Source organism: Centruroides sculpturatus, unplaced genomic scaffold, assembly GCF_000671375.1.
Source record: "Centruroides sculpturatus isolate CEXI.00-Female unplaced genomic scaffold, Cexi_2.0 scaffold1248, whole genome shotgun sequence".
Classification (NCBI taxonomy): domain Eukaryota; kingdom Metazoa; phylum Arthropoda; class Arachnida; order Scorpiones; family Buthidae; genus Centruroides; species Centruroides sculpturatus.
The window spans coordinates 28375-52020 of NW_019385387.1; the positions used below are offsets into that span (position 1 = coordinate 28375).

Genomic DNA, 23646 nt, shown 5'->3' on the forward strand with positions numbered 1-23646 from the left:
AAAACCGGAAAACTTCACGTGGCCCACCCTCGGTCGGGGGCTAATCCGCGACCAGTGATCTATGAGTTTATCTGCTTGACAACTGGTGAGACTAGCATGAATCTCTATTGATTATGCATAAAGACATACAGGATTTAACTTAGAAGAATATGGACAGTGAACTAGCCAAGGCTTCTTGAAGTATTTCTCTAAATAAATGGAATTAATGTATATGCAAGTTTCCAATTGCAGATGTGGGACTGTACAGATACCACATCATATCAAACTGCTTAATTTATAATTTTTGAAAATTTTTAGCATATTTCCACAATATTAAAGAAGATACAACAAGAAGATGAATGAAAATATTAAAGACGAGTTTTTATTTTCGCAGTTTTTATTTTCATATTTCACAATACTGTATCTGTAATTTACAAGATTAAAGAAATAAGTAAATGTAAACCGTATGTGGAATGATCATCATTAAAGTCACTGGTATGAGTAGCTCTGAATGAAATGGTTGGGATCTTATCGGAGCTGTNGTAAAATTTCGCTATTTTTGGAAAATACAGTCGATAAATAATAATAAAATGCAGCTTTGTAAAACAACAATAAATATTACTTATATAACTGGTATCGGAACAAATAATTTTGGTATTTGCTCGACAAAAATCAGAAACTATTATGATATATAAACTTCATTTTTTCGTGTACAGAGTTTTTGTGATTTTGGCCTAGAACAGTTTTTATACAACATTTATTTTACATCTGGAAACTTTTGCATAAATATATTTGTTATTAAGACCATTGTTTTATCTAGATGCAAAGGTCTGGGAGGAGATTTGGCTTAATTGGAAGTTGGGTATTTCCAATTAAGCTAATCCCACTCTACCTCCAATGATATAACAATGGTTCCATAAAAGATCTAAACTTCTACTGCGGGTATTATATAAAATTTACATTAATTGCTTTTATTAAGGAATTTATAGACTATTTCGCTAATATTTTATTTGATGATCCAATATGGCATTTGTAAGTTTTAATGTACAGTACATTATGCATTGAGGAGAAAAACTGTCACATTTATTTGATAAATACAAATAAAAACTATAATATGTATGTAAAACTGTTCGTAATGCTTACGTGTTTGTATTTGTAACTGAATTTTCTTTGGATGTACTGTATTGTACTGTATGTACAGTACAGTACATTGTGTACATATAGTACAACATGCATCCAAAGAAAATGCAGGTGCCTCGGCATCACTCATCTTTTCTATACAAATTCATTTAATTTTAAAAGTGCTTGCTTGGACTGTTTTTGAGGAAAATTTCTAATCCCTTAAATTTTCAGCTTATCCATGTATAGTGCTCGTTATTCTTACAAAAGAAATATTGATAATTTCTGTTTTTCCCATTAGTATGTGTAAGGCAGTAGCGCACCCAGAAGGCCCAAGGAGCCATGACTCCCTCCAAAGAAAAAGGAAAACAAACAGTAAAAATTTTTCAAAAATCTTTTCCTAATTAAAATTCATTACTTTATTTATATTCTGTGGTGTCTTCCATTTCTATACTAATTAGGAATGCACATAAGGTAGGAATTTAAATTATTAGTTTACGAGATTTTTTTAAATTGTCTGACAAACGCTCTCCGGAAGAAAAGCAGCTCAGTCTTTAAACAAAACTCAAATTTATTTCTTTTATTTACTTATTTTACTACCTTTATCAATCTATATTTCTTACAGTTTCTATCGTTCAACTTTGTGAGGCCTGGTTCCATTGAAAATATTATTGAGGGCCGTGTATGAAAACCTTAAAACAGCATATACAAATAATTTAAGGAAAAAATAACAAAATTAAATACCCTAATAATAAATTTAAACACGAAAAGAATAAATAAAATACATAAACACTGTAAAATAAAATGAAAATTGTATTTACTACTTGCACGCGTTCGATTTTGGCTTCATAAACTTCATAAACATGGCTGCCAGATCAGTCACACGTGTACAACTTTCATGCTTCGCAATAAATACCTTTCATGCTTCGCGGTAAGTACTTTTTCATCTCAATAGTCTGTCCTGGATGTTGGGTGAATCCCTCATTACCCGGTGGCCCTATTGACTGAATATGAACATGGTAAAAAGGTCTTAAGCCTGTTTCACATCGTCGAGAAAGTGGAATCTGCTTCTGTTTCACAATTAACTACATTCTTTAAGAGTATTCCTATTGGTTGAAATCGATAGTAAAACTAAGTTTATTATTGGAAGCTATCTTACCAAAATGTTTCACGACTTTACTGCTCTCCGTTGGCTGAAATGTTTGCGGATCCGCAAGATTTTAAGCACGACTTTAAGTAGAAAATCCACTGGTAAACTGGTTGTGGAAACTGATCCACGCAAGTTTTCACTATTGTGAAACGGCTGGCTTAAGCGGTAAATTTGCGATTGCGATGAGAAACCGTATCCGCCTGTTTTCCGTGTCGTAAAGTAAGATTATGAAACAACCTTTAGTGCCCATAGGGCGAAGATAAAAATGAAACAAATAAGTTCAGTCATTTAAGTTCGAGATGAAGATAATTTATAATAAAATTTGCTGTAATTGTTGAGAAGTGTACAATTTTTCTTCAAAAGTTTTACGTCAAAATTGACTTAAAATACATTTGATTGTTAAAAAAGTAAATGAAATTAAATAAAATACATTTTTTTCATATATTTTTCAATCTATTTAGCAATATAAACAATTTAAATATTTATTGTTTATATCAATGTAAATAACAAACAATTCCAATAGTATTGACAACCATCAAGCCCATCTAAATTGAACTTTTTCTGATTTGACCAGGCGATATTCCTCTACTGTTCCTCCCGGATCATGTGATTTCTGGCGCAAGTCATACTGGCAGCCTTATGTTTGTGTGTAAGCTTTAGTTCTGCGTATTTCTTTTGGCGTATTTGAGATAATTGGTGGCATGAACTTTGTTCCAAGCAGTCCCCAAGCTTACTCCATATTCGGGTTTCACAGCAATATTTCTGAAAGAGCGTGTTACGTTCGTAATTTCTCTTAAAATTTTTCATTTCTTACGTGAATTGTTCACTTCCAGGACTCTTCTTAATTCCATATTCTTCGCCTAACTTCAATTAATTCCTGATCACTCAAATCGATCTTTCGTGTCTTTTTAGCAATAGATCTTATTGGCTCACTATCTTCACTTTAAACACTTATTTACCCTTTTCAAACGCCGAAATTATCTTGTCCTTACCCATTTGCTCTTTCCGAATTAACAATGCCTTGCTATACAAGTAGATAACAATTTTTGGTTGCCACAGTACAATAACAAATATCGATAGTTAGATGACATGGTTCCACAGATAATTTTTAAATATGTTTAACTAGATAATGAATTACTGTATATGAATTAAAATTTTGTGTGTTCTTATCGTTATTAAACGTACCGTAATATAACTTTTAAATGTTAAGTATCCCGAGATTTCATGTTTAATAGAACTTTTCTTCTTTCGTTAATTAGCGTTAAAACATCATTATAAGCATATAACTACCGTGTAAGTTTATAAGATTTGTAAGTTAACTAAAAATTCTAAAAGTAATGAAAAATACAAACAAATTATAATAAAAAAAAACTTAAAATTTTATTTTATATCTTTTATTTTTAATTATAACATTAGAATATTCTTTAAACTACATTTTTTAAATGGTATTTGTATTATCTGTTTATAAAATTTTATAGAATTAATTTGCGTTGCATCTAGTTCTGATATTAATCGGAGTATAATTTTTTAAAGAAATTGTTAAAATTATATTCCTTAAAGTTTAGCTTTACATTCAAAATTGTTATTTCCAACCCCATAATTTACATTTCTCTTCTGGATTCATATAACTATTCAGTGGACAATTGAAGACTTTGGAGAATTCTGGAAAATTCATAAGAGGAACAAGTACCCTAAAATTTTTAAATATAATTTTAAATTGTTCTTTATTAACAATAAGTATTGTTTAACAGAATAAAAAGTAAATAAAAACTAAGCAATATAGCATTTATTACCTATATCTTCCTGGACTATGCGATGAATGATCGTAAGATTCCTTCATAGATTCCAATCTCTCACACTTCGTCTGAATAAAAGTAATTTTTAAACATTTAAATGAATGTAAATTTACGAAATTCACATTAAAAAATCTTATCATCATTTTAGTATGATTATAAATAAATTGCCAATTATAAATAATTTATTTTATATCATTTAAATTAATTCAAATGAAAGTGGATAATAGATGATCAGCACGACTCTATTGTTAAAGGAAAAGTATGATGTACATGGGCAAACCAGTACTAATTTGAGGTGGAGAGCATATATTTTAAATGAAATAAATTATTAAAGCAATATATAAGACGAATATAATAATAAAAACATACATCATGCAACGTATTATTCAATGGGAGCAGTACCGAAAATCGTTCTATTTTCTGAACCTTTTTAAAACAAACTGTACATAACATATTGGGAAAATACGACTAATCTTACTTTATAAATTTGCTACATAGTTTTGAAAACTTTTTTAATACCTGTGCATATCCAATAAAGAACATTTGCCTGTTGCTAAAGTCAAGTCCTGGAAGATTGGGCTCTAATCCATGCTCTTTAAGATAATTATCATATGCCTGAAAAGTTATTAAAATTTCTTTAAATAACATAAGCGTTAGCTTTAGTTTTCAATGTAAAAGTCATAAAATTGCTGAAATCTTTAATTACCCAATAAGCTTGAATCACTCCGCTATTGTCAGCGATATTATCTCTAATTGAACTATTTCCGTCAATCTAAAAAAATCAAGAAAATTAAACCAAAAACAAATAAAATTTATATCATCCAATAATAAAAATTATACTAAAACATATCCATTCAGCATTAATAAAGCATCTATTGATTGAATTTCATTGAGAATAACAAGCCTTGAGCAAAACTTAAGAATATGTAAAAACTACAAAACATAACTTGTTATAGATCAATTTAATTTATATTTAAACTCACCGTAACATTTCCTTCCAGGATAAATTTGGAGTATTGATTAATTAAACAAAGTTTTCTCTTCGTATATTCCTCTAGAAATTCTTTTGGCCATATTATTGTTTCGTTATTTTCATTTTCTTCTTCTTCTGTCTCGTTTATTTCTAGAGATTAAAAATCCTGTATTATCTACATTTATTTACGTTGGTGAAAATAAAGGTTAACATTAACATCTGTATAGTTTCTAAGTACAATTCCATGTACTGTAACTTGTTTATTCAGACAACATGGTTTGATTTGTGTTCATTTTGAAATATTTTCGGGAGTTTTTATAATGGACAAGAAAAGGTAATAAAAAACAATTATACATTATTCACATGGGATATCTTCGGGATTATCATGAACTCTAAGTCAGGAGAAAAGGGTGTTTAGAGAATTATATAAATTTAATTATTGAAATGCATAGAAATGTTAAACCGAGTGTAGGATAGGTTAAAGTGTTAGAAAAAGCAATTAGAATGTAATAGAATTACAGTAATTACAAAATAATTACTACTCCTGTTCTAACTATTAAATGCAGAATTAATAATTCATCTTCATAAACATTTATTGAAGTAAATTTACAATACAGTAGTAGAGAATTCTAAATGTATTGTCATCAATGATAAGGCGATAAAAAAAAACGAGTATGTAAAATAAACATTGTTTTTTTAGCTGACATTGCAAAAAATTCGAGTAACTAATGATCTAAACTTAATTTTAATACAGTATGTTTGATCCAAGAGAATTAAATTAACTTATATATGGTAAGTTTAATAATCCGATTATTTTTATACTAAAAGTAGCAATTCTGTATGATTAAATCGATTCTTTCAGAACAATTTTCAATAATAATTTATTTTCTGAATTACGGTTTTTATAGTGCTTATTAGAAGAGAGAACTTTTGAATGTAATTTAATATTGTTATTCAATAATGAAATTTTACTTATCTGTTATTATAAGAATTAGAGAATTTTAAATAATTAATTTCATAAAAAGAATTCTAAATAATCGTAAAATATATTAGTTTAAAGCTAGGATGAAAACTTTAGTTGAAAATCAACTGAATTTTAAAAATAAAACGGAAGATTATACAAAACTCAAGTGTTCATTACAAGAATTTTATGGCTATAAAACTGGAGAATTATTAGGCAAAGGAGCTTTTGCAGAAGTTAGAAAAACTTTTTATGCAAAAGAAAACTGTGAAATTGCTGTGAAAATTGTAAAGAAGACAAAATTTTCAAATACAAATGATCAATTTTTAAGAAATGAAATAAAAATTATTAAATTTCTAAATCATAAGAATATCATCAAATTCCTGAAATGTATAGAAACTAATAAAACGTAAGTATTCAAGTTTTATAATTTAATATCTTAAACTCCTTGTTTTTAAAATGAAATGTAAAAAATCACTATTAAGATTTATCTGGTTTGTTTTTTTATGTTTTGGTGTTTGTTGTTTGTTTATACACACACACATCAAATGCCAGACTTTTCCTATAAATATAACGAAATAAATTTAAACTTAAATAGTTTCTTTTTAGAGTTTACATCTTTATGGAATTTGCCCAAGATTGTGATTTATATACTTACATTAAAAAATATCATTACATTGATGAAGAAAATGCTTGTCGTTGGTTTCATCATCTAGTTGAAGGAGTTGAATATTGCCACAACAAGGTAAAAATTTACTTTCATAATTTGTAAAAATATACATGACCAAGTTTATAAAATAAAACATAAAGAAAACCACCCATTTACAAATTGAAAAAGTGATTTAACTTAAGGTTACTGTATTACATTTCAGAGATTCGTTGTATTTCGTGATGTCCAAGTATTTAATAATATATTGTAGTAAATGATATTATATATTTGTATTGAATTTACCTCGAACAGAATTTAAAAATTTATATAGAAATAATTTTTTTATTTTCAGAATATTGCACACAGGGATTTAAAATGTCAAAATTTATTGATTTGTAAAAATAAGGTACTAAAAATTTCCGATTTTGGATTGGCTTGTCATATTATAACATCAAATGAATATACTAATAGTTCAGATAACAAGCATCTCAGCACGACGTTTTGTGGAACTTTAAATTATGCGTGTCCAGAGATACTTTGCAGAATACCTTACTATCCAGATGAAGCTGATATATGGTGTATGGGCATTATTCTCTATGTTATGATTGTGGGAAAAATACCTTTTAAGGGAAAAAATGCGTGTTCTATGATTATCAAAATGGCACAACCAATAATATTTCCTCATAGGCCAAAAAGTATAATATCGCAATCATGTATCTCTTTAATCAAAAAGATATTGAAACCGATGGAGGATCGCATTAATATTCAAGATATTAAGAATGATCCATGGTATCAAAATACGTGGGATTTAAGATGGGAATTAGTCAAAAAGAATGCTTTAAAAACGTCTTGTAACAAATAAAATGTCATGGAGCAACAGTTAACAATTAAAACAATCTCATCTATTAAAATAAAAAATTTAGATAATGTTCCAAAAATAAATTTACTAGACAATACATTTCAAAAATCGATCGCTCTTGATAAAAACTATTGATGATAAAATTCCATATTCCATAATAAAGTCCAAAGTCAAAAATTCCAAAGAAAATGTACAAAATATATGTGAAAGAAAGACAATTATTTCTGAAGATAAATCACATTTTTGAGAGCGATTAACGATACAGTACAAATAAAACATCGTGTTAATTTAATAATATCAATAAAAATATTAACATAAATTAGATTTAATTTTATTATTATTAAAACATCAATACGGAAATTACCTTAATTAAACCAATTAATACAATAATTAAATCACTTGTAAACCGCTAATCTCAGTTCGGAAGAATCGAGCTTAATTGATAAACCAAATACAGTATTTTCTATTACAATACGCAAACTCCTAAGATTTTGTCTTGTATCAGTTAATTGGGCATGGATATATCACCCCGTGGTAAAGTGTGGCGTAATAGTCATGTAATAGTAGTCGTATGCGTTTATGGTGGTCTTTACGCGGGGAATAATGGCTCCCGGGGTCTTTTAAGGGTAACTGGTCCCTTATTCATACGTTATAGACATGAAAAAACCCGGAAAACTCCAAATATATTCGTCCGGGAGAGGCGCGAACTCACTATCGAACTCCCAGTGATCAGGAAATGGAACCGCTTGGCTACTGGTGGACCCACTCCTAAGATTTCTGAGACAATATGAAGCGGCTTCTAGTGACATGAGATGATAAAAGTGCTTCGGCCGGTTCATTTTCTTTGTTTATCGTTACCTCAATACAGTTTATTAACAAATTTGTTCTATTAATTTTTTTCTAATATTGTATTATAAATATTATAATGGTTTTCTCTCTTTTTTTTGATAATTCGGTATTCACAAACCATACTTATAACTTTTTTTTTTTTATTAAGTACGGTAAATTGGGGTGATTTCGGTCCATGTAGGCGATTGTGGCCAAACTTTAAACAACAATAATAAATTTCTACAATTTCTGGATATCAATTTGATTTATAGAAAAAATTATATTAAAAAAATTTGAATACATTTATTTTTATAGTTATTTTTTTATATTTAACCATAATGATCATAATTAACCTGTAAAAAGTTGATCTAGAAAAAAAGAAATGGTGATTGCATTTGAGTCTATATTTTGATAAAATAATTATTAATTTACATTGCAAGAACAACTTTACAAAATAAAATTAATGGAAACTATCCTTTGAAACGAGGAGGTCAGACATTTTGACCACAGAAGAGGAAAAAAAATCATTAGTTACTATCTTATTATGGCATTAGAATTTGGATTTCCATTACAACAACTGTGTTACGACATGTGATAAAAGAGCGAAAAATCGTCAGTTTAGAGATAATTTATCTGGATATGATTTTATAAAAGGATTTTTACAACGCAATAAGGAGCTAGCTATACGAACATCTGCTAATATAACAGCAGGAAGAGGTACAATTTCTACTGAAACTATAGAAAAGTTTTACAAGAATTTGGCACATTCATTGGATGGCGTTGAACCAGATGGCATTATTAACATGAATGATCTAATAGGGTTCAGAATTTTCAGGAAAAATATTGAGAGCAGACTCTAAAAATACCATAGTTACCACAATGATAATCAGTAATTCTTATTTGAAAGTAGCCTACTAAGGATATATCCTACTATAGAAGTATCCTACTATGAAAAAAGAAATATAATTCAAGTTATACAAGAACCAATTGCTGTTAACAGGCAAAAGGATGTTACAATCCCTGAAATGAAAAAGTACAGGATGGGAAAGAAAATCACTTAACACCCCTGTTACAAAATATAGAATATACCCAATGTTAATTCCCTCATGTCAGGAACACATTACACCAAAGGGTAAACAGATTGATGTGTATTGAATGCAACTCCAAAACTATATGGGAAGGGAGTCATGTGACACATCATTTAGGATCAGAATCTCACATGAAATTGATTATTGAAAGACTCATTGGCCTTCCTCAAACGGTACAGAGTTATTAATTGTTATAGGTTGAAGAACAGACAACACAATGCTCCTAACACAAGAAAAACGCATCGAAAGTGTTCTAATGACAAGAGAGAGAAGTTCCAGGTTGATTGCACAGGCCCGAATGTTTTTTATCATGGACCAATTCAGTCTCCCTAAATTTCTGGAGTAGGCTAAGTTGGCAATTGGACATAAGCTCTCGGTGTGGATTATATTGATTAAAATCATGTGCAATCACTCTGGAATTCTCCCCCTGCCATCAGGACAATTTCGATGCATTTTTCCAGTGTTAGGAGCATTATGCTGTCTGTTCTTCAACTTGTAACAACGAAGGAAACACATTAATAACTCTGTAACCATTTAAGGAAGATCAAGAAATCTTTCAGCAATTAATTTTTTGTAAAGTCTCTAAATGATGTGTCACATGACTCCCTTCCCATTTACAGTTTCGGTGTTGCATTCAAGATAGCGGCCATGAGTGTAACACACATCAATCTGTTCCCCTCTTGGTGTAATGTCTTCCTGACATGAGCAAATTAACTTTGGGTGTACAGTACTGTATTCTGTATTTTGTAGCAGGGGTGTTAAGTGACTTTCTTTCCCATCCTGCATTGATGAAAAACATACCAATATCTTATTTTATTTTTATAATTTTGTAATAAAAACTTTTATTTTGATAAAAATATTATCTGTGATATTTTTGATAAAAATGTAATCTCTACGACAAAAATATTTTTGTTAATGTTGTGAGAAAAATAATCTCAGTAATATCTTTATGATCAAAATGTCTATAATAATTATTTTATGATACTTTTTTGCGGTTTTAGGCCCTTTACCGCTCAGAGAACACAAAAAGGCCAGAAATACTATTTCTAATATTTTATTTTGAACTAGCAGATCCCTCCACGCGATGTTGTGGCTCAAAATGTATCTATTATAAATGTTTAACACTTCCCCCGTGGGGGAATTTTTCGAAAAATCCCTTCTTAGTGTACATTCTCTTGACTTACTCTATTAAAACGCAATCAAAAACGCAAAAAACCGCATCTAAAATAGTATAAATAGAAGCAGAGTTCTTTATGGTAAGTCTTAATCCTGTCCATCTCCCCCCAGTGGGGGGAATTTCGACACATATATTATATAAAAACACTTGCGTATTCTAATGCATCGTTGTGTCAAAATTTCAAAGGAATCGGTAGAACAAACTAACATTACATTTTTATTTATATAGATAGATAGAAGATGATCTGCTTTAGTTCATCCTCACAGAAAAGCATAATGCCTCACAGAAAAGCAAACTTAGGTCGTCGTACTCGTAGCGCCATCTGTTGGACATAAAAGCCTTAATCCTAGATTATATCTTTTAATTTATATGAATGTTTAACGGAATAGTATACAGCCTATGTCCACCCTGAGGTTCCATTCTAAATATTGGTGAAAGAATTTTTGAAATCGGATGAGTAGTTTCGGAGATTACCCCTACATACAAACTTACAAACATTACTTCGTTATAATATTAGTATAGATGAAAACATTTTAAATCTTGTTTTATATACTTTTTCACGGTTTATAAAGTTTAAAACTTTAAATAAATAACATAAATAAATAATATAAATAAATAAGCTTTAAAAGCATAATTTTTATGGTCATATTCAACTCATAGAAGATTAAATGTAGCATAAAATGCAGTTTCCAAAGTCAGGACATATTCACCCATCATAAAGGTAAATATGTGGCCACCATGTAACTTTTAAAGAAATGAATTGCGTGATTTAAAAATTAAATATTTTCTATCAGGAGTGCATGATACTGTTATTATTATTCAATATATTAATTGCAATTCTATGTTTATTAGTAATGATCCCATCTTTTTGAAACAATTGGCCGAAGTCACCCCATTTTACGGTTGCCTATATCTCAACTTTTCTCTTTGTCAAATGCTGTTGTAGCAACCGTTCAATCTTTTCGATATCTCTATTTTAATATTGGAAATAATAGATACTGTCAATTATGTTAAAACTATTTGTATCCCTATAATTTTAATTAATATTCAGTTATTAAAATTAATTATTTCTCACTGGGATTATATATTTCAGTATAATAATACGGGTGGTATAATTATGTATAAATAAATACTGTATATAAATATATATATTGTATATGCTCTTAATGAACTATTATTGTTATTCTGGTTTTTATTATTGTTTTGGGATCTGGTACTTACTTGCTTTTAGAACTCTACCATTGTAATTTAATTAATAGATAAATATTAGAAAAATATCCATGTATTAATATTAATTCTAGTTTAGATCCCCCAACAATATCGGTTCTAGTTGCGCTACTGATAAATAATGTAAATCATTAATGTGTAATTTTAATATTGATTAACGTAATGAGTACAATTACTGTATTACGTTAAAAATATATACAATGAGATTAAAGTGATTTTTATTTAAATATGTTACTTTTAAGTTGACTTAAGATCTGTATATTTTCTGTCTCTACAATATACTGTATATTTAAATCTGAACAGAAATAATTGAAACACATTAAATTATTTTACTGTTACGCATCTTTCTTACACAAAAAATATTTATAATAATAAACTAATTAATGTAATTAAACTTATATGTTTTTGTTTATAATAACATAATTTTCTGTATTTTACTGTTCAGTTTTATTTTATCAAAATTAAGAAATAATTTGAAGTGAGAAACATAAATTCAAAATATATTTATTAACGTAATTAAATATATTATATTAATGATTGCAATTGTATCATCTACTTACAAAAGATGGTAGTGTAAAACGTGTCTTCTATTTTTCTTTATGTTAATTAATTAATTAACTAAACAAAGGAGCGTCGCGTGTTGTTAACGAAAGTATTTGAATAAACTACGATCGAACAAAAAGCGTTGCACCAACCACATTTGATCCACGATTCGTGGAAATAAGTTGAAATGATGTAGATCAAAAATTTGACCAGAGAAAAATGCATTGGGCATCGTAATTAGTGCGTTCGTGTCAGCTGTCTTTCCAATGATTCCACGAGTAGGGGGAAATGGGGCAGGATGAGGACGTTAAGGTTTGAAAAGTCATAAGATGGCAACCACTTTAACGAGAACAATAATTTTTTTATTCTCGGCAACTACAACATTTGATAATATATAATACAATATTTGATTTTTGAAAAACGTTTTTAAAAACAAGAAAATTTAATATTTTAAAATTATACGTAAATGCATCATCTCGCCCCACCCGTGGGGTAAGACGGGAATATTATTTTTATATACAAGAAGGACAAATTAAAATTAATCTTCAATATTGGCACAAGAACAATGCGCCCATTTATCACAGCGGCTACATTTATTATTATTTTCCGAATAAATAAATATAAAAGTTTGAACTTACTCGTATTTACTTTACCATTACTTTACGATACCGTCACTTGGCGCAAGATGGGGCCATGGAGTAAGACGGGGACGTCTGTTTATTCGTGGTTAATGCGCTTTCATCTAGCCGTTATTTGGGGAATTAAATGTCAACCTCAAAAGAGATCGCGGGATGAGAGAACGTCCGAATCGCTCTCTTTGTTTGGAAGTAAGACATTTTCCACGTTTCGGCAATACTTCATCTAATTTTACGCCCGCTACAAAGTTTCTACAAAGTAAGCATCATTGCGAACCTCTACATTATCTTACAGATGAAGATATTATGGTATTCGAAGTAATCTTTAAGACCGAAATTGTTTAGTTTTGAAATAAAGTTGACCCGTGTTTGCAGTCGGTATAAAAAGTGCACGTTGGGGCAAGATGGGGTATCCCGTCTTGCCCAAAGTTGGCCACGAATTCTGCCGCTGGCTGCACTGCAGTATAGTGCAGCGAACTAGTTTTAAATTCGTTGTCATTGTTAATTCTATATCATTTTTTCGAATATATAAAATAATAAGTTTAAAAATGATCTTTTTATAGAAAATGAAATATTCTACTTTTAAATCATATCTAGCTGTAATAAATTTATACACTATATACTGTATTACTTTATTATTTATGTTTTACGTTTTATTTTATTTGCGAAAACATTTTTTTAAATTTAAATACTATCTTAACAAGAAATAAAATGTGAAATAACAATCGAAATAAAAATCTTTTTCCACGAAAAAAAATATCGTCTGCTTACAAAATAGCGAAACCGAGCATGCGCGAAGTAACGGTATCGTCTGGTAAAGTAAATACGAGTAAGTTCAAACTTTTATATTTATTTATTCGGAAAATAATAATAAATGTAGCCGCTGTGATAAATGGGCGCATTGTTCTTGTGCCAATATTGAAGATTAATTTTAATTTGTCCTTCTTGTATATAAAAATAATATTCCCGTCTTACCCCACGGGTGGGGCGAGATGATGCATTTACGTATAATTTTAAAATATTAAATTTTCTTGTTTTTAAAAACGTTTTTCAAAAATCAAATATTGTATTATATATTATCAAATGTTGTAGTTGCCGAGAATAAAAAAATCATTGTTCTCGTTAAAGCGGTTGCCATCTTATGACTTTTCAAACCTTAACGTCCTCATCCTGCCCCATTTTCCCCTATATAGTAATATACAGTTTCTAAATATTCCAAGAGCATATCACTATCAGACTCCGCCATTTCCTTTCTGATTCGATCACCACGTTTGATCAGCCAAAATCGGGAGGATCAACTTGATCGAAGACGTGAAAGTCGATCATAATTTAAATCGCATTGGTGCAACGATTTTTTCCCTTTATCCCGGATCAACTATATTTGATCTGAGATCAAGATGTTGGTGCAAGTGATCCTAAATAAAATATTTATTATTAAAAATTAATTATTTATTAATGTAATAACTATTTTGTAGATTGTAATAGATAAAAACATCAAAATATAATTTAAATAATTTTAAATTAGCACATTCTGTGTCTCTTTAATATGTGGCCGGCTCTTTATTCGGCAACCGAGTTATCATACGGCAACCGGGATAAATACGGTGTTCAAAATTTTGTTCGTTATCCTAATTGTTTTAAAACCGAGGCGTTCGAAACCCGAGGTTTGACTGTATTTAATAAGTTTTGAATTTAATTAAGCTGCAAATAGATTTTATCATTGTCTTATCTTTATCTAAATGATTTTCAAGTACAGTATATTGAATTTATTAAGTTATAGGAATATTATGACAAAAATAATTTTGTAAATAAATAAATATTAAATAGTTAATAGAAATAATGAAATGTATTACATTAAAATAATAGAAATGTAAATTAAAATACGAACCTAGATCATCGAATTTATGCGAAAGTTCATGACCGATAATTCTTCCAATTCCTCCGTAATTAAGATAACTGCCAATAATCTTAAAGTTAAAAATATACATATATATATTGAATTGCAAAGTATATTAATACCGGTATTAGATCACTTACTTCGGTGCATCGTGAGAATAAAATGGCGGAAGCATTATTCCCAAAGGTAAAACTGTAATACATGTACAGTACTTTCAATTTCCTTTTACTAATATACTTAAAAATGGCACTAATATCATGCTTTTGCAAAAATGAATACCATTAGTAATATATTCTTAATTATTTAGTAAAAAAAAACTTACTAAATCTTCCCTTAAAGCGTTTTCCAAAGTAAAAAGCGTTAACTATAAAAGGATTAAATGTCTCCCTGGAAAAGTAACCATTTAAATGCTTATATTATTGATTAAAATAATAATAACTTGAAAAAAATTAGATTATTGAAAATATACGTACTCTTTATTGAAGTTTTGATTTATTATTCCATTGAATAAAAAATCGGAAAATTGGTATTTTTTTGTATTAAGAATATTTTCTAAATAATTATCGCCGATATTTATCTAAAACAATATACAGTACATTTAGCATAGTTTACTTTAAGTTTATTATACTATTTAAATAATTCATTTAATTTTTATTAAAAATTCCACTTTCCAAATGAATGTTAAGAGGTAATATCTCAACCTACGACCACCCGACAGATTACTTTCAATTCATTTATTAGCAATTTTAGAAATAAAAAGTATAATAATTCAAGGAAAAATTATAGACTGGGTTAGATTGGATTAAATTGATGGAATAAAGCAATATAACACATGGGCGGTCTGCCAAGGGTTAGGTGCCACCCAGGAAGACTTTTTATGGGGAAAATGGCCTCTTATTTAGGTGTTAAACACGTAAAAAGAACAGGAAAAACTCCAGGCGGCCAGTACGGTGGTGAGATAAGAACCCACGTCAAACTCTGTTTTCAGTGGTTTTATACATTCGACCACGAAGCAAAGAAAGAAAAAAACATTAAAAATGTTTTGTTTAAGCTGAATTAAATTTTTGAAACTAAAAGATAAAATGTTTATAAATTAAATGAAAAATTTTTATAGTAAAATATTTACTTACTTTATCAAAAGTCATCTCAAGTTTCTTTATATCCAAAGAAGAATTGTGGTATCCGATTCCGTATTTCATATTAGCAATCTTTAATAAGAATATATTTTTTATAAGTTGACGTTTTACTATTAAAATGTAGTATATATATTGTAATACTAAAGAAAAAGTTATGATTCTTTTCACTCATTATTTTATTCTAATCCATTCTGATTGTTAATCTGTTCTGATGATTGATAGCTGAGGAGAAGTAAAAATGACAACAACAGATACACGCACATACACGACAATCCACCATTTTGAAAACGTACGTAACGTGGCCCCTCCGTATTTTCAATTTCGCTGTAGAAAGAACATAAGGAGCAGTCGTGATCAACCAGGGCCCCATTGGTATGCCCCAGTCAAGAGATAATTAAAATAGTAATTTCTTTATCTTTAAAATGAAGTAATTTACTTCAGCACGAGTAGCTATTACTGTCTTAAATAAAATATTTAAGGACAGGAGGCCTCGATTAACTAACTATATTTGAACTTCCGAAAGATATTAGATAGATGATTCTATTGTTAAAGGAAAAGTATGATGTACAGGGACAAGCCACTACTAATTTGAAGTGGAGAGCATATGTTTTAAATTAAATAAATAAAAAATAAAATTAAAAATTGTAGCCCGGGATTGTGACTATGTCACAATAAATAATTGCTCGTTATTACAGGAAATAAACTTAAAAATTATATAACAGTATAATTTACAGCAATGTAAAATGTTTAGTAATTACAGTAATATAATGTATGGAATTACAAAGACTCCCGAATATCGGAAATACTCGCTAAATATTATTTTTTTATTGTCAAGAAAATCTAAATTACTAAACAATTTTTCGAAATTTGTCCGAATCAGAGATTATTTGCTATTCCAACAAATATAACAATCATACAATGAGTTTTTTGAAACATTTTAATACAAAGAAAAACAATTGAGATGTAAAAAAATTGCGTCAAGTAAACATAAAATTAAGCCATAAAAGTAAAATAGCTATGTGGGAAATCCCGTGAACTTTGACCTATTGACCCGGAAGTTTCGCCAATACCTCACTGATAACGTGAAAGGCTTAAGTTTAAAATCTGAGTATTCTAGACCCAGTAGTTTTTTCTCTAAGAGCGTCTACAGTGAAGGATGAAGAAAAAGAAAATACAGCTTTATTTTATATTTCGGTAATCTCTTTATAGAAAAATCTGAAATAAATTCTAAAATAATAGATTTATGAATCTATGTACACGAGGCATCAATTGAAAAAATTTAAATAATTCTTACCATTATTTTTGTAATGTTTTTACTGTAATCGTCAATCCAAGATTCTTTAGAAAATATTTTTTCTGACTCTTTTATGATCCGTTTAGCGTAATTTTCCATCTAAAAACAATACAGAATTTTATATATTATAAAATAATAAATTTTAAAATCATAAAAAAAACTGCATATGCTTCTAAGTTGGAAGAACGAGTATTTAATACATGTTATTTAATTTCTTTCATCGTATTACAATTTATTTAAATTTATTTATTTTAATATTCTGTAATTTTTTAGAGGAGATTCGCTAGATAATAACGAATATAGAATTAAATAAATCAATCCCTTTGTAACAATTTTATTGCAGAAGAATTTTTTAGAGAATGGAAGAGCTTACCTTTCTGACTTTATCATCGTAGTGATCGGTTTGAGTATTTAACAGCATAAAACGTACTCCAAATTCAAATATAAATTGGAAATTTGATATACAAACTTTCCATTTCAATTTATTAGTCATTGATTCTGTTACACGAAGTTGAGTATCAAATCCCATAATGTTTACGAGTTGAGAAAAAACAAAATCGGTTCTATATAAGTATTTGGCAAAAGTGTTCCAAACAATCAGATTATACATTATCCTATTGAAAGTTAAATTTTAAAATACAGTTACGAGTGTAAATAACAATTACATTAATTAATTAATTCACTAATTTTATATACCTGTGGTCATTTTCTTTTACAAATTCACATATACTGATCATATAATCCATATCGTTTACGTTAATCGTAAGATTCGTGCTATAATTGCTCGAATAATCCAAGTAATCGTAGATAAGTTTAAAGACGGATGTCCATTTTATCTAAATACAAATTTATTATAATAATTTATTTAAAATTTAATTCAATATTAAGTTTATTAGAGAGGTTATTACCTCAGGACATTCCGACTCTAATTCTAAAACTGTCTTTTTTGTAGAATTTGAACTGTTTTCTTTTTCCGTAATCTGAAAAAAAAAATTGTTATTTAAATATTATTAGCTGTGTTTTTCATTGTTTATTATAATTATACTGCAAAGTATTTAGAAAAAATAAGATCTGGCTCTTAATCCGTATGGAACAATTAGAATTTAGAATATTTCTTTACGAAAATCTTACTTGAGCTAAAGATGTTTCCATCTCAATTATTTCCTCTGTAAAAGATTCTGAATCTTTTAAATCTAATTTTGAAAAAACGTATCGAAATAAATCTAAATAATGCGTTTTTAATCGAATAGAATCTTCTTCAGTTGTGTTTAATAATCCATGTTCGTTTATTGTGATTCCAGCGGGAATAAGCTGAAAATTATAATGTCATTGATATTTTATAATTTAAAAAATTAATTATTAAAATTTATATTACTTATTTGATTTTAATATACAATTTTGATAATATACAATGTTGATTTTAATATACAATTTTTATTGTAATAAAAACAAAATTATTAATATACAGTATTTTTGTAACGAATAAATACAAAACTCTTACTCCAATATACTCGAAAAAATCATCTTTATATGAAGTATACACATCAAAAATAAATCCTGTATTTAAATAGATAATTGACTTTGCTATTGTTTCTTCCAATACTACAGAATCGGTTTTGGAGAGAGGCCATTCATTAAATTCGGTAACATTTAGAAAGATTTTCAGAAGATCTTTGACAGAAGGAGCTGAAATATATATATACCTGGCATATATAATAAATTCACTATTTATTATTATTAAATGATATTAAATACTTACATTTTTTCAGACACGAATGATAATATTTCCTCACTTTACTGACAAATCGAGGTTCGTCTTGCTCTTCCGGCTTTTCTAATACTTCTGCAACAATTGTTGTATATAGAATTGTTTTAATTCTTCTCCTGAGCTGTAACTTTGTAATTTTCAATAAATAACGGTAAAATTAGTTACCTTTTTTTAAAAGTTTGATCCATCCACTTAATTCATCATATGGATTCATATTCTCTTCATAAACATTTTTATATTTTAAATAAGATCCGCAAGAAAAGTTATAGAAATCATCACAAGGATGTACAGAGAAATCTAAATTATTCAATATTCTTCCCGCTGGAATGAATATAAAAAAAATAATAATAAATTATTTGCCTCCGTGCGTAATTCTGTTTATAATATCTAGCATCAATGGACATAGAATTATTCCTGCCAAGTTTCAAAATTTTCGGTCTATGCAGTCATGAGATAACTTATAAAGCAAATACAATACCTATACATACACCTATACAATGCGTGTATAGGTGTATGTATGGATACATACACCTATACACGCATGTATCCATACATACAGAAGTTTGTTCTCTCTTTTTTTGGTGACTATGGAATCGGAGGTTTTAAAGAATCAAAAAAATACAAAAAAATCTGGGTGTTTAAAATACTTTTCGTCTATTGTATAACAGCCAGAAAAATAAAAGTGAAATCTTAAAATTTTATACATACATTTAATTTTCACTTACCTGCATTTTTACATACAGAAGTGAGACATACAGGTTCTTTAGAATTTCTTTTAAAGGTATCTGTGAATATTTAATCTATATTGTTACATATAATAAATAAACAATTTGTAAATCAAAAATAAAAATCTGTAAAATACATATTCATTTTATTTTTAAATATCTGTTAATTATTTAAATTATTGAAATTTCTATATTTGTATATTATATTAATTTGCATTTATTTTAACTGCTAAACTTTTCTATAAAAGCTTTAAAATTTGTTAAATAAAATGCATATTGTATATACATTTATTTATTACAAGTAGAGTTGCCAATCATCCCAGTTTGACCTGCAATCTACCAGAATGAATCGGTTTTAAAGTCTGGAATTTTTATAAGAAAGAAATAGAATTTTTGTATGAAGTAAAAAGGTTAACAAATATTAGACTATACAATGAAAAGTCTTCTTTGTCCTTGTTCACAACGCAGGAAAACAATTAGTATCTTAGGGAAATGTAGTATATATTTTAATATAACTTTAATTATATTCCTCGTTTTTTCTGTGATAAATAATTAAATTTCCTCAACTTTTGTCCTATTACAAAATAACAGACAAGCAAAAAAAATCAGTCTATTTCTATATACAGAATATAGAAAAAAGTTATTTCCATTAATACAACATCTTAAAATTGATTGTATATCTAGTCAAATAATTAATAAATTATAGACTATTTATAATTTTATTAATAATAATATTTTTAATGTGTAGAGATAAAAATATGCAAATATATAAATACGATAATCTGCTATGATTCTTTAAATAATTTTTACAAATATAAATTTCAATCTTCATTCTAAAATTGATAATATCTAATTTAAATAAACTTACTTTTAAAATGTACGAGAACTCCGCTTAATACGATAAAGGCGACAAAGAATACGATACTAACCAATATAAGATAACGCTCCATTAATGTTCTTTTTTTCCACGCAGCACATTTTCTATGTTAAGGAATACATTACATGAATATTTTACATTTCTTAAACATTTTTTTTAAATTAAAGACTTTTAATCATAATCAATTTCATTAATTAAAAACTACTATCATAACTTATAAAAATTATCTTTTTTTTTTTTTTATTTAAGGTTTATAAATCTTTGACTTGTATTTATTATTTCCTAGTTGAGGCAGAACGTTAGAGTATATCCTCTTGTATGCGGCTTTCAGAATTGTGTTCATTCTCGAAATTTGATGGGCCGATTTTGATGAAACTCTGTCATTTTCCAGTAATTCAGATAAGGAATTTTTTTTTAAAAAAATGTAATGAGGCTCCATTTAAATGTAAAAATTAGAGGTCCACGACTTCGTTTTCGATACACGGTGGACTCAAAGTGACAATGTTCGTGGTCCCTGAAGAGATTGAATGAAGTCGCGCGATGTCTTAGTACACGTTTAGATTTGCAACAAGTTTTGTCCAGTGATTGAACGTTATTCTTCGTTCTTCCTCGAATTAGCTTATAATTTAAATAGAAATAATATTTATTTATGGCAATATAATATACAGAAAAATAATAATTAAGAAATCTAAAAGAAACACGAATCATTGTGTAGCAGATTCAAGAACATGATTCGAGATTGCGTGCGTGTTGGGGTTGATTGGGCGTATTCCCACTTTGGGATTTTACAATATGGTAACTGTATACAAATTAAAATACATGTAACCTAAATACATTAATGCAATATGCCGAATTTGAAGCTATTAGTACATCTTTTTCATTATTTTTTTGGTCATGCTACCAGAAACATTATTTTCGTTTATGTACAGTACAGTACAGCATATATTAATATATACAGTGTACGGCAAAATATATATAATAGATATATGTAAATATGCAATGAATATACAGGTAATCCCCGTATAACACGGTAGTTACGTTCCAAAAAATTGCCGTGTTATGCGAATCCGTGTTATACGAAACAAAGAACTAATACGAAAAGGAGGGTTAGGTTCCAAAAATTAAAAAACATGCTAGTATATTTTCATAATTAAGATAAATATCTTCATTAAAATTTTTTTAAGTGATACATATTAATATAAATTAAACAATGTTTTCTTCGTCATCACTAAAAACACTATTAATTAACCGAGAGCGTTTTCTTTTTGGCAAGTTATCCTTATCCTCTGAGCATTTTTCTGCATTATCTTCAGATCCATGCTTTACCTTTTGCAAAATGTATGTAATTTTAGATTGCTTGCTTCTAGTTAAAAGGTCTTTATAAATTTCCTTATATGGTGCTAAGCACTTATGAAGAATAAAGCAAGTATGGAATAAGGGAAAAACATTCGGCAACATCAGAAGCAGAAGCGTCGCGATCTGGCAACATTGAAACAAGTTTCGAGAAGGACCACGTGTATCGACAGAAGGCGAGAAGAGAAAATTTACATACTTAAGTACTAATAGTTCACGAAAATAATAATTTTCGTGAACTATTATTACTTAAGTATGTAAAAATTTATTACATTTCCTGTTGTACGAGGGTTTTACCCAATTCTCGAACCGTGTCAGAGTAAATCCGTGCTATAAAAGTACCGTGTTATACGGGGAATGGTACCAATTCTCGAACCGTGTTAGAGTGAATCCGTGCTATAGAAGTGCCGTGTTATACGGGGGTTACCTGTATGCTATTGACTGGTGGCAGCTCAACAACTTCCCATCGGCGTAATAGCGTAATAGCGTAAAAAGTATGCTATTAATTAATTATTTTTCTTTCTTTTAGACAAGTTTCTGTTTTAAACAGGTTTTACTTTATCAAAATAAAAAATAGAAAGTTATCAATAGAAGTAATCAATTATAAATAAATATTTTTTCATAAATATTATTAATACATATTTTTACAATTTAATACAAAAATATAATAATAATCGAATTTAATTCTACTTTTGTAACGTGTTAAAGAAAACCTTCATATTCGTTTGAATTTGTCGGTTTAGATAGATGCTTTAATAATATTAAGTAATAAAACATATGTTGAGACTAACTGAAAAAGCACTTCTTTAATTTATCCTTAAGATTCGATATAACCTTGTAAACAATTAGAAATAATCAACCGATTTGATATGATAAAGAACATCCTGGAACATATTTTTTTTTTATAAAGAGAATTAGAATAATCTATTTATATAATTCTTTTCGGTTTTTGTCAACTTTAAATCTAATTTTAGTTTCCTTATAGTAAGGAAAACATAATTAATTTTAGTATAGAAATCATGATCCTATTAAAAACATCGACATTATGGTTAACACCAAGATAATAAAGGTTTATAATATAAATATAAAATGTTAAAATCTTTTTTAGGATATTATAGAATAAGAAATCTATACAGTATTGAAATTTTGTTAGCCCCGTATAGATTGTATTCGCATAAGATATACATTATATAAACATACGTAAAGAATATGGATATAACAAAAGCATTCCTTCTTAAAGTTATAAAATTGTATTTAGCATTGTTATTGTATTTAAGTTTAATATTGTTATTTATATTGTAAATTAACAATAGTAAACTTAAACACAATAAATTTTCTTTCGTTTATTTGACAATAAAAAATAAACTAAAGAAAATTTTGGATTAATTTCTAATGATAAATTCTAAAACATATTTCTTGTAAAAGTAATGTTAAAAACTGTTTTAGAAATTCGTTTATTATACTAGTTTGTATTCATTGTGTTAAATGAATTTCTACACAATAAGATAGTGAATATAAAAAGTTACATATTTACGTCTTTTTAATGTACTAATATTAATGAAAATAGATTATTTTTTTAGAAATAACTAACTTAAGAAGGATAGTTACGTCA

General features: G+C 28.1%; 2 protein-coding genes across 3 annotated transcripts; one reads left to right on the forward strand and one right to left on the reverse strand.

Moving 5' to 3' along the window:
• Positions 1-3672: 3672 nt before the first annotated feature.
• Positions 3673-21558, reverse strand: LOC111638414 (neprilysin-2-like). Its single transcript, XM_023384124.1, has 22 exons — positions 20948-21558; positions 20673-20785; positions 19805-19864; positions 19245-19400; positions 19071-19154; positions 18813-18997; positions 18443-18622; positions 18220-18291; positions 18008-18147; positions 17685-17925; positions 17312-17410; positions 16012-16089; positions 15355-15458; positions 15204-15268; positions 15022-15073; positions 14873-14940; positions 5028-5167; positions 4751-4816; positions 4564-4659; positions 4414-4470; positions 4042-4112; positions 3673-3939 (listed from the first exon to the last, which is right to left on the reverse strand). The coding sequence occupies exons 1-22, from the start codon at positions 21022-21024 to the stop codon at positions 3831-3833; spliced, it is 2313 nt and encodes a 770-aa protein (XP_023239892.1). The 5' UTR covers positions 21025-21558; the 3' UTR covers positions 3673-3830.
• On the forward strand, positions 6016-8446 carry LOC111638413 (testis-specific serine/threonine-protein kinase 4-like). 2 transcript variants are annotated; one of them, XM_023384123.1, is made up of 4 exons: positions 6016-6387; positions 6588-6723; positions 6980-7033; positions 7099-7213. In XM_023384123.1, exons 1-4 carry the CDS (start codon positions 6083-6085, stop codon positions 7105-7107), a joined length of 504 nt encoding a protein of 167 aa, XP_023239891.1. In that variant the 5' UTR covers positions 6016-6082; the 3' UTR covers positions 7108-7213. The 2 variants fall into 2 exon arrangements, with proteins under 2 accessions (XP_023239891.1, XP_023239890.1); XM_023384122.1 differs by having other exon boundaries at positions 6980-8446.
• Positions 21559-23646: the final 2088 nt, after the last annotated feature.

Coding starts and splice junctions, on each gene's coding strand:
- LOC111638413 (XM_023384122.1), top strand. CDS start 6,083: ATGAAAACTTTAGTTGAAAATCAACTGAATTTTAAAAATAAAACGGAA. Junction 6,388..6,587: donor TGTATAGAAACTAATAAAAC/GTAAGTATTCAA, acceptor GTTTCTTTTTAG/AGTTTACATCTTTATGGAAT. Junction 6,724..6,979: donor TTGAATATTGCCACAACAAG/GTAAAAATTTAC, acceptor TTTTATTTTCAG/AATATTGCACACAGGGATTT.
- LOC111638414 (XM_023384124.1), bottom strand. CDS start 21,024: ATGAACACAATTCTGAAAGCCGCATACAAGAGGATATACTCTAACGTT. Junction 18,623..18,812: donor ATTTTTTCGAGTATATTGGA/GTAAGAGTTTTG, acceptor TATAATTTTCAG/CTTATTCCCGCTGGAATCAC. Junction 4,471..4,563: donor TCTTTATTGGATATGCACAG/GTATTAAAAAAG, acceptor TGTTTTAAAAAG/GTTCAGAAAATAGAACGATT.